The sequence below is a fragment of the Rhinichthys klamathensis genome, unplaced genomic scaffold, assembly GCF_029890125.1.
Source record: "Rhinichthys klamathensis goyatoka isolate OS25496 unplaced genomic scaffold, OSU_Roscu_1.1 h1tg000769l_1, whole genome shotgun sequence".
NCBI lineage: Eukaryota > Metazoa > Chordata > Actinopteri > Cypriniformes > Leuciscidae > Rhinichthys > Rhinichthys klamathensis.
In genome coordinates this window covers 430,001-448,791 of record NW_026607169.1, presented here as the reverse complement: position 1 = coordinate 448,791, position 18,791 = coordinate 430,001, and the positions used below count along the sequence as shown (strand labels likewise).

The window sequence follows — 18,791 nt, the reverse complement described above, 5'->3', positions numbered from 1 at the left end:
ATTAATGCACCATGGATACAAATCGTTTGAGTTGTTAGGTGTCTTAACGGTTTTGTTTTTCTCGTGGATAAACTTCTGTTTCGCTGTTACTGGTTTAAATTCTCTTTAGTTATTTTTTCTCCTTAGTTAAGGGTTGATTTTAAGCAGAAAATGCATCAGATAAAAACACATTGAAAATCACAAAACAGATTAATATTATTTATATAATTGAATATTATTAATATAATTTAAAATGACTTTTAATAAATTCCAAAACAGATTAATATTATTTATATAATTAAATATTATTAATATAATTCAAGTCATTTATTTTACAAGTGACTCTAAAAATCCTAAAACGGATCAATATTATTTACATACCGGTAATTGAATATAATTAATAATATTTCAAGTCATTTATTTTACAAATAACTCTAAAAATCCTAAAACGGATAGATATTTTGACATAACTGAATATTATTAATATAATCAAATTTATTTATTTTAAAAATGACTCTAAAAATCCCAAAACAAATAAATATTATTTATATAATCAAATATTATTAATACAATTCAAGTATTTATTTTACAAATTACTCAAATCCCAAAACAAATGAACGTTATTTATATATTTGAATATCATTAATATATTTTAAGTCATCCATTTTTAAAAATCACTCTAAAAAATCCTAAAACAGATGAATATTATTTACATAATTGAATATTATTAATACAGTTCAAGTCGTTTATTTTATAAATGACTCTAAAAATCTAAAAACAAATCAATATTATTTATATAATTGAATATCATTAATATAATTCAAGTCATTTATTTTACCAATGACTCTAAAAAAATCCCAAAACAGATGAATATTGTATATATATTTGAATATCATAAATGTATTTTAAGTCATACATTTTTTTTTAAATTGCGTAAAAATAAATCCTAAAACATGAATATTTATTTAACTGAATATTGTTAATATAATTCAAGTCATTTATTTTATAATGACTCTAAAAATCCCCAAACAATAAATATCATTTATATAATTGAATATCATTAATATAATTCAAGTAATTTATTTTACGAATGACTCTAAAAAATCCCCAAACAGATGAATATTGTATATATATTTGAATATCATAAATATATTTTAAGTCATCCATTTTAAAAATAAATCACGTAAAAATAAATCTTAAAACATGAATAATATTTATTTAACTGAATATTCTTAATATAATTCAAGTCATTTATTTTACAAATGACTCTAAAATGCAACCACAATATCACAAAATCAAAGATTATCCAGAATTATTCAAATAATTATTTCACATTTGCTTGTTTTCAGCGGGTCCTGATTCCTGAATGTTCCCTAAAGCTGGATAAGACGCCTGGACACCATTATCACATGGACGTATTTAGGGAAGATGCTATAGAAGTTGTTAAAATTAAATGCGGCGCCTGCCATGACTAAAGCTACATATCACAAATCCAAAACCTCATATTTGCTGGTGACCAGATATCTCAGTCTCAGTATTTATGTGACTAAACAGGAGTGTGTTTCCCGTACAGCCGTAACTCGTGCTTCACTACTATAGTCGACGCATCGTTGAAGAAATCCACTAGCGAGTCTCGACCGTTTCCCGAAACCATATTGTCGGAAAGTGGTCGTTCAACCACGTTAGTTAATGGCGTCACGCGTGTGTTGGAGTAATAACAAATTTTAATGAATCTGTTTGAGATGGAATTAATGCGAGATGTTTTTCTATAGATTACAGACATGCATCTGAGGAATATTTCTCATTTTTCTCAGTTATTTTGCTTTATTTCCAGATTCGATCATAGGCTCGTTCACACAGACTAGAGCTCGTTCACACACACTAGAGCTCGTTCACACATGCGCACTCTTCACAAACGACACTTTAAATCTCTTGACAAACTTAAAGATGTAAATTACATTTGTATGTATTCTAAATAAAAGACACAGATTGCACTGAATGTTAGTTTGCTTATTTGGTCCCACTTTATATTAAGTGGCTTTAAGTACTTTGTACTTGCATCGAAAATGTTTGTGTGGATGTTGTATTGTAAAACACTTTTGCTGCTATTGAGGAGTGATACGGGTAAGGTTAGGGTCAGGTGTGTGTGGTATGGGTCGGTATAAGGGTGTGTTAAGGTGTAAGGGAAGGGTTTGCCCTTTGGTTCGCTATAACAGGATTATTTAGAAAATGGGCGTGTCAAAATACACTCAAAAGCCTATAAATCATAAATAAAAACTCAGAACTTCACAAAAATTGGTGAGCATATGTGACATAACATCATTAACAAGCATGCAAAAGTTTATGGAGATCGGACCATAGGTGGCACTATAACTGTTAAAAAGCTTTAAAACCATATATTTCCTATGGTAAATTGCTTGTATTGGCTGTAAATGGTGTTTTTTCATCTATTATGTCAGTGGTTAAATGTATGCTAAATAAAACTTAATGGGCCCTATTTTAACGATCTAAAACGCAAGTGTCAAGCGCAAAGCGCGAGTAACTTTGTGGGCGGATCTCGGGCGCTGTTGCTGTTTTACCGGCGGGATAAATGACTCTTGCGCTCGACGCAAATCTAAAAGGGGTTGGTCTGAAGAAGCTTCATTATTCATAGGTGTGGTTTGGGCGTAACGGGAAACAAACCAATCAGAGCGTCATATCACATTCCCTTTAAGAGCATGATGAACGAGGTGCGCTTGTTCCATGGCGCAATACTATTATAACGGCGCATTTAATAGGCGCTCTTCAGAATCGGAGATCGATGTTCTCGTCAGGGCCGTAAAAGAAAGAGTAGTGACATTGGGGAAGGGACAAACCCACCCAAAATAGCTTCGGTTAAACATGCATATAATAATTTGGGTAAATGTGTAAGCTTTGTGCCTATTTTTCCCACCGTCATGGACACAACAATGATTTCCCTCGTGTTTTGATATTTTTCCTTATAATAATGTATCATTTGCAAAAAGTAAAATGCATCTGTGTAGATGAGAGAATCATCTACAGTGTATGTGCGTTGTTCACACTCTGTATTATGGCCAAGCATGCGCGCTTAAAATAGCATCTGAATTTACGCGCGACGCGCCACTGACTTTAGACTAGGTTTTTTCTGGTCAGTGGCGGAATTGTTTTCTGGAACTGCAGAATAGCACTAGGGAATGTTTGCGCCGAAACACGCCTCCATTTTTGCGCCGGCCCGCCCAGGGAGCGCAAGTTCATTCCCTAGTTTACCGACGTGCGTCTGTGGAGGGAAAAGCCCGCTTTGCGCAGGTGCAAAATATGAATGATACATGCGTCAGTATACAAAGTCATTTGCGCCGGGTGAAAGATAGGGCCCAATGTGTTTTGTTACTTTTGTGCTTAAAGGCCTTAACTGCTTGAACACCGATAAATGCTGCTTGCAGCTTTAATTACAAATGTAATTACATAAATGAATTAATTACATGCAGGTATTTTCAAAATATAAGTACAATGTAAAAACATGTATGTACACAAAAAGTCCATTGAATCAAATTTTTAATTTCAATGCAAGTTCATAGTACTTAAAGCCACTTAATATAAAGTGGGACCGCTTATTTTGCTCAAGATCAGGATGTATTGAGTCCACATCATAAAAACAAGAAACTACTAACCACAGCTCGAGATCTGTCGCTCACACACACAACTCTGCGATGCTGTTTGCGAATGTTCATTATAACGATGTTTTCGGGAAACACGACTCGTTGAACTGCTGATAACGACAGAACTTGCGACTATAGTTGGCTTTCGGGAAACACACCCCTGAATGAGTCTTTCTCTTCCAGGTCTGTCCATCCGCAGTGTGTGCTGGAGAGCTGACCGGATCCTAGCAGGAACTCAAGACAGTGAGATCTTTGAGGTGATGGTGCGAGAGCGAGATAAACCGCTGTTGATCATGCAGGGTCACTCAGAAGGGGAACTCTGGGCGCTCGACCTGCATCCCAAACAACCCCTGGCCGTCACAGGCAGCGACGACCGATCAGTGCGGTCAGTCCCGTCCTCCCAGAGGATTCACTGTATTACACACCCGTTCACTCTAGGGGTGTAACGGTTCACAAATAGAATGCCGTATAGAATGCAACATGTTATTATTAGCCTAACTTTCAAATAGACGGAAAAAAACATGAACGTCCGATTGGCGTCAATCAACACCAATTGTTTTTTACTATGGTTTCACACACATTCACTTTTTGAAACATTGAGGCACGGATGTACCTAATACAAATAAATAAAACATCTCCAGTTAACTAGCAGATCATTAATTTAGTTCGCTATTAAATAAGAGATCTAGCGCTAAAATCTGTTGTTTTTGAAATCAAGGTGAGCGCTCGTGTCCGCTGCTATCAGTTGCATGGATGACGCGCTGCGCAATCTTCACTCGGGCGCGCGTTTCAATCTATTCCCGTTGCGGAGACTCTCTATTCATTCCGGTGAAATCACAAAATAAAATGCACACAAACGTGTCCCTGCTTGATATAGGCTGTAACCACTGATGAACAGGCTATTCAGTTTTGATGAGAGAAAAAAAAAACCTGTAGCCTACGAGTGCGCGGATTAGAACCACTGATCTATATAATGAGATGTTCCTGATTCACCATCGTCCGTCGCGTCTGGCCTCTGAAAAAAGCTTTTAAGGCTAGCCTGTCTGGGCCTGGCCATATTTGAAACGTCTCACTCAATCGTTCGTTGTTTAGGTCTATATTACAGCCGTTTTAGGCGTGTGCTTTATTTGAAAATGCAGCATGCGATGTTGTTTAATAACTTTCAAACGGTAGAGCCTGTTTCTTTATAACATAGCCAAAGGTCGGTTTATTTTTGCTTTATACATGTTAGGCTTATTCTCAAATTCATATTGTGTTAGGGGGGCGGGATTATTACGCAATTTTAATCGGATAATTTGACTGGAGAGATTTAATTTTGTAAGACATTTCATTTTTTTCCTGGCCAATGTCGGGTAATTACCGGACAACGAAAACCCTGATACATACGTACGTACGTGCATACATACATACATACATGCATACATACATACATGCATACATACATACATACATACATACATACGTGCATACATACATACGTGCATACATACATACGTGCATACATACATACATGCATACATACATACATACGTACATGCATACGTACATACGTGCATACATACATGCATACATACATGCATACATACATGCATACATAGATGTATACGTACATACATGCATACGTACATACATGCATACGTACGTACATACATGCATACATACGTGCATACGTACATACATGCATACGTACATACATGCATACGTACATACATGCATACATACATACATGCATACATACATACATGCATACATACATACGTGCATACATGCATACATGCATACATACATACATACATGCATACGTACATACATGCATACATACATACATACATACATACATGCATACATACATACATACATACATACATACATGCATACATACATACATACATACATACATACGTACATAGATGCATACGTACATACATGCATACGTACATACGTGCATACATACATACGTGCATACGTACATACATGCATACGTACATACATGCATACGTACATACATGCATACGTACATACATGCATACGTACATACATGCATACATACATACATGCATACGTACATACGTGCATACGTACATACATGCATACGTGCATACGTACATACATGCATACGTGCATACGTACATACATGCTTACGTACATAGGTGCATACGGACATACATGCATACGTACATACATGCATACGTAGATACATGCATACGTGCATACGTACATACATGCATACGTACATACGTGCATACGTACGTACATACATGCATACGTACATACGTGCATACGTACGTACATACATGCATACGTGCATACGTACATACATGCTTACGTACATAGGTGCATACGGACATACATGCATACGTACATACATGCATACGTACATACATGCTTACGTACATAGGTGCATACGGACATACATGCATACGTACATACATGCATACGTAGATACATGCATACGTGCATACGTACATACATGCATACGTACATACGTGCATACGTACATACATGCATACGTACATACATGCATACGTACATACATGCATACGTGCATACGTACATACGTGCATACGTACATACATGCATACGTACATACATGCATACATACATACATGCATACGTACATACGTGCATACGTACATACATGCATACGTACATACATACATACGTGCATACGTACATACATGCATACGTACATACATACATACGTGCATACGTACATACATGCATACGTACATACATGCATACGTGCATACGTACATACGTGCATACGTACATACATGCATACATACAGGTACATAAATAGCAAAAGAATAAAAATAAATAAATAAATAAAAGGACGAGGTGGTATTGGGTTAATTTTCATCTAACAAGCCTGTTGTTTGTGCCGTCAGACTGTGGAGTTTATCCGAACACACATTAATCGCTCGTTGCAACATGGAAGAGGCCGTTCGCAGTGTTTCCTTCAACAACGACGGCTCCCAGCTCGCTCTCGGCATGAAGGACGGCTCTTTCACTGTTCTTCGGGTCAGGTAACTGAGTTTAGATCACTGCACTTCATTATTTCAGATGCGCATGCAGAAGCTGAGAGTTTGTCCTGCGGTCTCAGGGACATGACGGAGGTGGTCCACATCAAGGACAGAAAGGAGGTCATTCACGAGCTCAAGTTCTCTCCCGATGGGTCTTACTTGGCCGTGGGCTCCAACGACGGGTTTGTGGACATCTACGCTGTGGCCCAACGCTATAAAAAAGTGGGGGAGTGCAACAAGTCCACATGCTTCATAACGCACCTGGATTGGTCCGTGGACAGCCGATTCCTGCAGACCAACGATGGAGCGGGAGAACGTTTCTTCTACAGGATGCCAAGTAAGATTCTTTACACGCCATTTATGACACAACGTTTTCAGCGTTATAAACAGGGTTTGAAATTAACAGAGAGACCTTAGACACTGTCACATGATCCTTCAGGAATCATTTCGATTCGAGAAACATTTCTGATTATGTTGAAAACAGTTCATATTTTTCTGATAATGTGCATGAACAGGGTTTGAAATGAACACCCGCCAAATGCAGGTAAAAATCAACTAACGCTGTCAAATCACTACTATGTTTACTCAGTTTGCTGGGGAAGTTCGTGTAAGACAAATCTGCACAGCTTTAGTGCAAATACTCATGAGTCATCATATATATTGATACAGCTTATTTCACAGAATCTGCTCATATCTGGCTCACTTGAACACACACGTCACTACGCAACAAATAACGGCGCGCTTGTTCATTTGCATTGGAGCAATAGCGAAGATTAAACAGCATTTGGTGAACAGAAAAGACATTGTTATTTTCCAACTTCCTACATGTTCTTTGTGCATTATTGATCTGTCCATCTAAAACACATTTTTGGTGAAAAGGATGAGAATGAAAGAGGAAGAGGAGATGCTGGATGACAGGATTTAGTTTGAGTCATTGTTGAATCATTGACAGCCATTGTTTGAATAATTTTTTAACACACACACATATATATATATAAGCTGTGACGTAGTTAATCTGGTTCATTTTATTTCTTTTTCTTTTTTGTCTAGTCAAAGTTCTGAATGGCCGGTAACTTAAAAATTTAGTAGCCAAATTGGCCGGTGAGTGAAAAAGTTCATTTCAAACCCTGGTTATACAGTAGGAGACACTATTACACATCTACTGAAAGAGTTCAGCATCTCCTCATCAAAACACAGGAGATTAAGAAGAAGCAGAAACAAGCGATAGAAGCATTGCTGACGCACATGTAAAATAACACGATCATCAAACATTAAACCGCATATGAATCAAAACTGCGTAACGTTACTGAATGAAATGTTGAACCCAAGAAGGGTTAATGACTGAAGCTTTGAGGTGTTGATGGACTCGATCTGTGTTTAGATCATCGCTCTGAATCCCATCCGGACCAAGACTTTGACAAAAACACCATTTTATCTGATTATTGTTTTTATGAAACTTACCAACATTCAAGTGTTGATATAAAAAGAATGCATGAAACTAGAATAAAATATTTAGTTTTTTAAATGCAGACGCTCTGTTCTTTCTTCAGATATATTGCATGTTCAGATATTCATTCAACTAAATATTCAGAAACTTTTGTGAAAATTATCAAAAATAATGGCTGGCAACTTTTTTTTTTTAAACACACACTGGTGGGGAAAGAGTTAATCAAACTGTGTTTTGTTTCAGAAAGGTGAAGTGTGCAATTTATTATTTATTTATTTTTATTTACTGGTAGAATATGGCACGGCTGGAAAAGGCTCTCAGCCAATCAGATTCGAGAATTAGAACAAACTGTTGCAGAAAATAACTTTAATCCAGTGTATTATGGGACACTGAAACCTTTTAGGAAACTAGTATTTATGCAGTTTTAAAATCACTTGGATTTTCAGTCATAAAAAAACTATTTTAAAATAGTAATTTGCAGACCTGGAAAAGTCATCAAAACCTTCTAAAAGTGAAAAAGGTCTTTTAACAAAATTATTAATAATTCATGGAAAAGTCATAAAAACACTTAAAACATTTATTTAAAGTAAAGTTTTAAAATACATGCGTTTTAAAAAAAATAATAATTAATCTAGAAAATCATGAAAATGAATGGCACTTCACAATTAATTTAAATTAAGAAGTCAGAATACCTTGTACAAGTTGTAAATATATCAGGTTGTTGTGAACTTTTTCTTCTAAAGTGTAGGAAACTCCAGGAGACTCGGGTGTATCTTTTTAAGCAGGGTTCTTTATTGTCAAGTCAAGTCATCTTCATTTATATAGCGCTTTTAACAATGGATTGTTTCAAAGCAGCTTTACAGAGATAAACATATAATTTAAGGTAACAGATTGTTTTGGTTTTATAGCGGTTCTTGAATAATGTTATTTCCAGCTAAAGTTAATTTTGATTGATTCACCTCCGTCGAAATTATCAGACTTTAAACGTGAACCTGTGATTAACGCTGACGGCGTTCACATGCTCATTCAGAATTGATTCTATAGTTATGTGCTTTTGAAAATATGTGCGCAGGTTTGTAATTCTAAACTTTATTGCTGTAACTTTATTCCTGTTGCATCGCTGTTGTCTGCTTCGTCCAAAAATCTTAGCCAAGTCTGACTAAACTAAAATACAGACTGTTCATATACCTTACAAGGGGGAGGGGTTACATAGAGGTGGAGACACTCTGAAACAAAGCATGTAAATGAAGTATACAGGTTTAGAAACCTGCCCTAGCCTAATCCAATCAGCATAACTATTCAAACTGAGCCAGGGGGGCTCGCAGAACCATTTAAAACAAAATGTGATTCGAATGCATAGAAACTAATCTAATCAGCCGGACTATTCAATGACAAAAGGTGATAGTCTCCAAACCCTGAGACAGGAACTCAAAGACGGACAGGAACAGGCAGGTTTGTGACATTTACCTTAGTTACAAAATTCACACTAATAAACTTCCTCAGTTTATGTACTATAAATCTAAATTAAACATTTTATTAAATTTGTAATACTACAAGGTCTTGATATCGGTCATGATTCCTGTCTTGTGTGGACTTTTATGTTATTTCCTGTTTTGGCCCATGTTTTGTAGTCCTTTGTAGTTTTTCTTGTTGATTAGTTCCTGATTGTTCGCAGGTGTGCCTTGTTTGCTAATCTCGTCGTGTGTGTGTGTGTGTATATATGTGTATATATACCGCAGTGTTTCTCATGTTCTTCGTCTGGTGTTGTCCGTAGTGGATGTATTGAGTGAGTTGGTTTCAGTTCTGTTTTACTCTTTGTTTGGTTTTTGCCTGTCCCTGTGTTGATATTTTGTTAATAAACTACTATACTGCATTTGGATCCTCCTCTTCCTTGTTTCCGAAACACTCCGCGTTACAATATCACTCTTTGTGAGTGTTTCTGTAGAGGGAAATACTGTTGCATGCAAGTTAGCAAGACTTCAGTTCACATTGAAATTTTAATTTAAATTTTAAGACACCTTTGTCTTATTGGAGACATTTGTACATTAAAAAAAGTCTATTTAATAATTTCAGGAATTAGTAGTGCTGTCAAACGATTAAAATATTTAATCGTGATTAATCGCATTAATGTTATAGTTAACTCGCGATTAATCGCAATTAATCACACATTTTTATCTATTCTAAATGTCTCTTGATTTCTTTTTGTCCCATTATTTTTTCTCATTTTAATGCTCTTATCAACATGGAAAAGTGGATCGGCTTGCTTTGTGCAAATGTTTTTTATTGAAAACAACATTGACATATACTGTGTTCAATTTCACACTAACATTCTCACTGGGAGCAAATAATCTCTCACACAATGTAACACTGTCCATCAATAAAAGGGTGCAAGAAATACTGACGAGGTCCTGATATTGAGGGGGCGGAGAATTCGCATCAGCTGTGTGTGTGTGTGTGTGTGTGTGTGTATGTGCTTGGCCATCATCAAGTGGTATTTCAGACTGAACGTGCTGCGATGATGATAGCTCACTTCACTACGACAAAAAAAACAAAACATTTGGCAACTTTTTAAAAGTAAACTTTCAATTCAGGATCTTATCTTATTGGCATCCATTTCGGCGTCTCGCGCTCGTCATCCACTCAAAACGTAACGTTAACCAACTATTTGGCCGGATCGCAACAAGTGTGTTTCCGGTCTAGCTAGATCCGGTGCTTTCAGACAGGACGCGGAATGTGCAACGCTACGCCAGTTTTCAAAACTTTTTGGAAGCCAAAACGTTTCTCTTGGCCGCGCTGGTAATCGTCACAGCGGCAAAAGTTGAACTATTTTGAATTTCGCGCCGCTGCTCTTGCGCTTTGGTCGATGAAACAACAAAACGTCCTCATGCCGCGTCCTGTTGCAAAAGCATGTGAAAAAAACTACAAAGTTTGCTAGGCCAAAAAGACTGTTAATCTCGCGATAAAAAAATTATTTGCGTTAAAATGGGTTTGCGTTAACGCCGTTAATAACGCGTTTAACTGACAGCCCTAGGAATTAGTAATGTACATTTGTATGAAAATCCTCCCCAAATATTTTTTTTAATTCTTGTCCAGTGATCAGTAACACTGCAAAGGTCTCGAATCACTGAACGACACACTGTACTCTAGTGTCAGACATATTTTATGAATCGTGTCATGCTAACAGTGTTTTCACGTATTCGCCTTTTTGAAGTTAACACTGAGATAACTTTTTTCAAAACATATTTCAACGCTTGCATCTTGCAAACTATTTCAAGGTTTGCGTTCTCGAGCCACTAAACACTGTTGTTGTGCGAATGAACAGTCGGAGCGCGTTAAGGGTTAGGCCGTGTGTCCACCAAAGCGTTGATAGCCAGCTGAAAACGCTGGACGCTCTGCTGAAGACGCCTAGCTGTGGGCGCTTGAGAGCGTTTTGGCAGCGCAGCGTTTTTTCCGTTGAGACGCTTCGTTGCTATGATACAGAATATCCGCAGCACAGTTTACTTGTAACTGATTTCGCAGATAATTTGTTTCATACTAAATTTATTTTTCATCCATTTTGTTCGGTTAGCTCTGCTGGTTGATGTCGTTGTACAGAAAGAATGTTGTGACAGTTGGTCGGTGTGGTATTAGCCCCGCCCCTCCTCCACTGTGATTGGACGGCTGGGTAAAAAGTGACAGTGATGAGCGCTGCGTTTACCCAGAGTTGAAAATTTTTCAACTCTCGCCGACCAGTAAAAAACGCCAGGCGCTCGGCGCTTCAGCGTGAAAAAAACGCTCAGCGCCTCGTTACGCTCATGGCGGTTAAAAAACGCGGCGCTCCCATTGAAAACAATTGAAAACGTACGCCAGCCGCGTGAAAAAACTCCTAAAGCTGCTTTGAAACAGTCCATATTGTTAAAAGCGCTGTATAAATGAAGGTGACTTGACTACAGTGTTATTGAAGATAATCCATTGTTCTGTGTTTTTAGCCGGTAAATTCCTGCCGAAGGAGGAAGCCAAAGGAATCCACTGGATGACGTGGACTTGTGTTCTCGGGCCGGAGGTGAATGGCATCTGGCCTAAATATTCCAACGTCAATGACATCAATTCTGTGGACGCCAATTACAGCAGTGCCGTTCTGGTGACGGGCGACGACTTCGGCCTCGTCAAACTCTTCAGATTCCCTTGTCTTAAGAAAGGTCAGCTTGAGCCGGGTGCAAATCGTGGCCAAAATTCGCGGCTTTGCTTCAGTTATCCACACTTATCCCGTTGTGATCCAAGCACAAATAAACCAGTGTGTGCGCTAACAGTTCTGATTCTTTCAGCTGCCAAATTCAAGAAATACATCGGCCACTCGGCCCATGTGACCAATGTGCGCTGGTCACATGACCTGCAGTGGGTCCTGAGCACGGGCGGCGCGGATCACTCCGTGTTTCAGTGGAGGTTTCTGCCGGAAGGAGTCATGAATGGTGTTCTGGAGCCACTGTTGCAAGGTGATTTAATCCTTAAACTGAATAGAAATGAGGGTAACACTTTATTTGGTAACCCTTTACAATAAGGTTCGTTAGTTAACATTAGTTAGCATGAACTGCACGTATACAGCATTTATTAATCTTTGTTAATGTTAATTTCAACGTTTACTAATACTTTATTAAAATCTTGTTAACACGGTCAGAGTATTGAGTATTGAATTGGAATGAGTATTGAAGTTTTAATGTTGCATTATTATTTTTTTACGTTTGGAAAAAAACTATTTTGAAACAGAATAGAATTCTAACTTAAATAAAATCCAAAAAAATTCTAACATAAAAGTTAAGGATATTTTGTATTCTCAAAAAATTTTCTTATTTTTTCTAAAGACAAAAATTTGAATTCTCATAAATAAAAATCATCATAAATAACCTCTACAAGTTAGAATAACTTGTATGACTAAAATAGTGTGCATGCTTATTTCATTGTCATGTTTTTTAATTTGTGAACATAGATACTGTGATGCAAGAATTTCTTTTCGGACAATTATCGTATCATATTATGATAATTACTGTAATCAGTTGATCAGCGAGTTTTTGTCAAAATCCAACATCAAAACCTGTTATTTTCTTCTTAATAAAAAATAAGGCTTCTTGAACAATATATACAGTATATATATATATATATATATATATATATATATATATATATATATTTTTTTTTTTTTTTTTTTTTTTTTTGAAAGGAGTAAAGCAATATACAGTGAAACCTTGACAGTTACATTTTCCCTCCTTCTATTTTTAACTATAACAAAATATTTTTATTAACTTTCTCAAGTATGTTTCAAAAATTGCACTTTAGGAACATTATCATCACGATTTCTTCTTATAATTTTCATTGATAAGTTGACCAGTCAAAAACCACTGGCATCAGATAACACCAAAACCTAAATAAATTCTTCTTAATAAAAAAATAAGACGTCCTAAACAAAATATTTGTATTAACTTTCTCAAGTATGTTTCAAAAATTGCACTTTCTAACGATTTCTTCTTACGATTTCGAGTTAAGACACAGAGAAAGCCGACAGTTCTGACTGTGTTTTCCGTCCACAGAGGGTTACGCTGACTCGAACAGCGGCGAATCCGACTCCGACCTCTCCGACGTTCCCGAACTGGACTCGGACATCGAACAAGAAGCCCAGATGAACTACGAGCGTCAGGCAAGAACGAGAGGGTTTGTCTGGAGTGGCCCGTGGCCGGTGTTTTATGTAACACACATGCTCCGCTGCTTTAATCCCGTTCCGCTCGTTATTTTCACAGCTGATTGGCTGGATGCTTCCCTACTGTTGCCCTTTATGCTCTTTCTGAATCTCGGAGTAACTGTTGTCCCGAACTCCCCTCAGGTGTACAAGGAGGATCTTCCTCAGCTCAAGAAGCAGCTGGCAGGATCTCTGAAGAGGCAGAAAGCTCCGGACGAGGGGTTACGCCTGCAGTTCGTCCACGGGTACATTAATGCAAACGTTATGATGTGTTTGATATGAACGTTATGATGTGTTTGATATGAACATTAATGCAAACGTTATGATGTGTTTGATAAGAACATTAATGCAAACGTTGTGATGTGTTTGATATGAACACAGTGTGTGTCCACGTCTTTGACCCACTTACCGTATCTAAATCTGTTTATATGAGTTATATTTTTATACATTGATTTTTTTGTTATACTTATTAAAAAATTATAATATACAATATAATATACACTCATATTATTTATATATTAGAATTTTTAATATATAATTTATAATATAATTTTATATATATATATATATATTCACATTAATATATAAAATAAAATTATATGTATTAATCCTAAATCCTAATTTATAAATATAATTACTTATAAAAATACAAATAATACAAAAAATTTAAACATATACTGTATATATATGTACATTAAGTATTTATATTTTTATCCATTGATTATATTATACATATATAATTTATACTCATATTATTTGTGTATTTTAATATATAGTGTATTTTTCAATATATAATTTATATATATAGATATAATAAAAAATAGAATCGAATTTTTATATATAATCTATATATTAAATATAATATATTTATATTAATTATATATATATATATATATATATATATAATTTTATTATATGATTTTATATTTGCAGAATAAATCCGTTATAATCTCAAATTAGATAAATGTTAGCAAAAGTTACAAAAAAAAAGAATGTTCAATCTGTTTATTCACATGTGTATGTTTCATAATTGATTGTTTAATTGATATATAATTTTGTATTTACTTAATGCATCTATAAATTATGAATTATATATATTATACATAATATACATATATTATCTATATAATATTTCTATATCATAATATAAGATTTTTCTTATATATAATCTAAACATTGTTAAATTTTATATGGTTTGTATTATGTTATATTTTATATTATATAACTTTTTATATTTACAGAATGAATCAATTTTAATGTCAAATTAGATAAATGTTAGCTTGTTAATGCTAAATGTTAAACATTAATTGTATGTATATGTAATAATGTGTTAACTTTCAGATGAACACTTTTTTCTTTAATGTTTCTCAGCATGTGTAGTTTCTCCAGTGGTCCCATGTCATGTGACGTGTCTCTCTCTGTGTGCCTCAGGTACCGGGGCTGCGACTGCAGGAATAATCTGTTCTATACTCAGGCCGGAGATGTGGCGTATCATGTGGCGGCTGTAGCGGTGGTGTATAACAGACAGCAACACACACAGCGCTTTTACCTCGGGCATGACGACGACATCCTGAGCCTCACTGTGCACCCGCTGAAAGATTACGCGGCCACCGGACAGGTGAGACACAGCTAAACAACAGGGGTTTCTAAACATATGATTTTGATCATATGAATATGCTTTGCATTATTGGATTTGATCAGGATCACAGCTTTAACTTGGGGTTCAAGCTCAAAGTGCTGAAACCCTATTGTGATTGTAAGGATTTGTAAAACTGATCGTGCAGACCAAACCGTAAGTGCTGGAGACTTGAATCCTGGCCAGATGGTAGGCCTCAATTTGGGGAGAACCTATCAGAGTATGACCCCGATTGGCCCATAGGTGGCGCTACAGCAACCAAAAGTACAAAATCCCTCATAACTCTTAGACCGTTTGACTCAAGACATTGTGATCCTTGGCTCAAGACGGGCAAAATGTATATCTCCATTTTCTGCTATGCCGAATTTTGTCCAAAACCTACTTTAGCGAACTAGTCCCTGTTTTTTCGCCCGATCGGAACCAGACCAGTCTAGAGCGATTCTCTGGACTCTCTAGATCAATAATTATCGGAAAAACGTTGAACTTTTGCATTCGGGTGGCTATAACAGGGCAATGGGTCGTGGCAAAATACACTCAAAAGCCTATAAATCCTAAAGGAAAACTCAGAACTTCACAAAAAACTGGTGGGCTTATGTGACATAACATAGTAAGCAAGCATGCAAAATTTTATGGAGATCGAACCATAGGGGGCGCTTTAACTATCAACAAGCTTTGAAAACCATATATTTCCTATGGTAAATTGCCTGTATTGGCTGTAAATGGTGTTTTCCATCTATGATGTCAGTGGTTAAATGCTTGCTAAATAAAAATGTCTTTAATGCTTATGTGCTTAAAGGCCTTAAATGCTTGAACCCCGCTAAATGCTGCTCACAGCTTTAATTCATATTGCATTCAGTTGATCATTTTATCCAGTGTGTATTTCTCTGTAAAGCATACGGGCAGAGCGTGCACATGTTGAAATGCGTGTGTGTGTGTGTGTCAGGTGGGGCGAGATCCGGCCATCCATGTGTGGGACATCCAGACGCTCAAGTGTTTATCTCTGCTGAAGGGTCAACATCAGCGAGGCGTTTGCGCTCTAGAGTTCACAGGTCAGACCTCATACATTATACAATCACATCTGATAAGAAGCTTTTAATATTTTCGTTCAAATTTATGTTAAATTGGCAGATATTTCAGAACTTAAGGTTTTTTTTGTCATTGCATTGAAGCATTGACAAAATGTTCTTATTTTAAGCAAAGTAATTCAATGCATCTCTATTAATGTTTCCAGATTTTTTTTTATTTTTAAGCAAATCATAATCAAAGCTGAATTTTCAGCATCATTACTCCAGTCTTCAGTGTCACATGATCCTTCAGAAATCGCTCTAATATGAGGATTTTGTGCTCAATTATTTATAGTGGTTCTTATTATTATCAATGTTGAAAATAGCTGCTTAATATTTCATATATTTTGTCGAAGCCATGATACATTTTTCATGATTCTTTGATGAACAGAAAGCATTTATTTGAAATGGAAATCTTCACTGTCACTTTTGATGATTTTAATGCGTTCTCAATGTGCATTTATAAGTCACGTTCTCTTATTTCTCTTTGAAATGTAGCGGATGGAAAGAGTTTAGTGTCTGTGGGAATCGATGAGGACCATTCCATCGTCATCTGGGACTGGAAAAAAGGCGAAAAACTGGCCAAATCCAGGTAAAACAAACCCTTTCAATGCTAAACAACTCAGCTTGTTGCACATATATGTTCACGAAAGACATCTGTCGCTCTCTCTGCCATAGAGGACATAAAGATAAGATCTTTGTGGTGAAAGGAAACCCGTTCCGCATGGACAAACTGCTCACGGTGGGAATGAAACACATCAAGTTCTGGCTGCATACAGGTAAAGACGTCCGTTTAAAGCAGTGGTCTGAAACTCGCGGCCCTTGTGGCCCCTACTTGACATTAAAGTTTAATGTTAGTGCGGCCCGTCGTTGCGTGTGCCGTTTTTTTTTTTTTTATCCCTTATGAGCTACCATAGATAGTCTCGTGACAGCTTACGGTGGGTTTGTTGTCAATAGTTGTCATAGACAACCGCGAAGTACAAACATACTGCGCCTGGAACAAACGAGCGCGTCGCTTCAATAATGAGCGAGCTTGCCGCGCGCCTACATTTGAAATAACGAACTTGGGCGCGCAAAATATGTGAGCGCGATATGTGAACGGCCCCTTGGCGAGCTGCCACCAATCAGGCCACGAGTGACATGTTGGAGACCCCTGCTCTAAAACAATGTGAGAATAATCATTTTGAGCTTGTAATATGTGTCCAACAGGTGATAAGAAGGTTTGCTTTGATTTGTGCAGTCAGTAATTTGAGACACTATACATGTGTAGAGAGAATTCAATAAGACGGGCAGACATGACTGCAAATATTTGTATTTCAAAAGCAATAATTGTTTTTCAAATAAAAGGAAATGTGCCTTTCCAAAAAAAACATTCAATATCATATTGAAAATAAAAAAGGACATGAGCAAATATAAGTATCACAAATATGTGTTATAAGGAAAAGAAAAAGAATGTTTGTAAAATGAACTTCAACTGTCAGAAGGACAGCTCATGAAGAACCAATCCTGTACAGAAAGGAATGTTCAAATTCAGAGGAACAGTTCAGAAGAAACGTTAATAATAAATATTGAGAAGATTGGATCAGTTGTGCTCCTTTTGTGGAATACTTGATGCGGCCCAGCCTGACCCCGACTCCACCTCCAGCGGCCCCCAGTTAAGTTGAGTTTGAGACCCCTGGTTTAAAGGGTTAGTTCACCCAAACATGTAAACTCTGTCAGTAATGACTCTCCCTCATGTTGTTCAACCCCGTAAGACTTTCGTTCATCTTCCGAACACAAATAAAGATATTTATGATTAAATCTGAGAGCTGTCTCACTCCTCCATAGGCTTCTATTGTTATTGAAACTTGCCGGCCCAGAAAGTTATGAAAGACGTCGTTAAAATAGTCCGAGTGACTACAGCGGCTCAACCTTAAGATTATCAAGCGATGAGAATACTTTCTGTGCGCAAAAAACACACAAAAATAACGACTTTATTCAACTATTCATGTCCTTCTCTGTGGGCCTCGAGTGAGTTCACGTAGTGTAACAGCGCAGCGCTTCTGGGTTGTAAGCATAGACTGTAAAAAAAAGATGGACGACGCCCCTTCGCTCTCTTCCATTGGTCAGAGGTGAAGCCGCCAGTGTCCCGACACGGCGCTGACATCTTGTACTTGAGTCTGCGCAGAAGCGATCTCGGGACCAGACCTGCGCAGTCGTGAGCCGGAAGTAAAGCCGTGAAATCAAGGCCCCGCCCCCACTCTCGCTGAATCAATCGCAAGCACACGCTCCTGCACTTT

General features: G+C 36.9%; 1 protein-coding gene across 2 annotated transcripts in view; it reads left to right on the top strand.

Moving 5' to 3' along the window:
* eml6 (EMAP like 6) overlaps positions 1 to 18,791 on the top strand; it is a 108,326-nt gene that overhangs the window by 36,353 nt on the left and 53,182 nt on the right. For both annotated transcript variants that reach the window (XM_056243031.1, XM_056243030.1), the window contains exons 7-17: positions 3,819 to 4,020; positions 6,524 to 6,661; positions 6,739 to 6,995; positions 12,074 to 12,283; positions 12,410 to 12,577; positions 13,667 to 13,773; positions 13,957 to 14,057; positions 15,244 to 15,430; positions 16,392 to 16,497; positions 17,011 to 17,104; positions 17,191 to 17,291. In XM_056243031.1, coding sequence (XP_056099006.1) covers positions 3,819 to 4,020; positions 6,524 to 6,661; positions 6,739 to 6,995; positions 12,074 to 12,283; positions 12,410 to 12,577; positions 13,667 to 13,773; positions 13,957 to 14,057; positions 15,244 to 15,430; positions 16,392 to 16,497; positions 17,011 to 17,104; positions 17,191 to 17,291 — 1,671 coding nt within the window. The remainder of the gene's footprint in view (positions 1 to 3,818; positions 4,021 to 6,523; positions 6,662 to 6,738; positions 6,996 to 12,073; positions 12,284 to 12,409; positions 12,578 to 13,666; positions 13,774 to 13,956; positions 14,058 to 15,243; positions 15,431 to 16,391; positions 16,498 to 17,010; positions 17,105 to 17,190; positions 17,292 to 18,791) is intronic.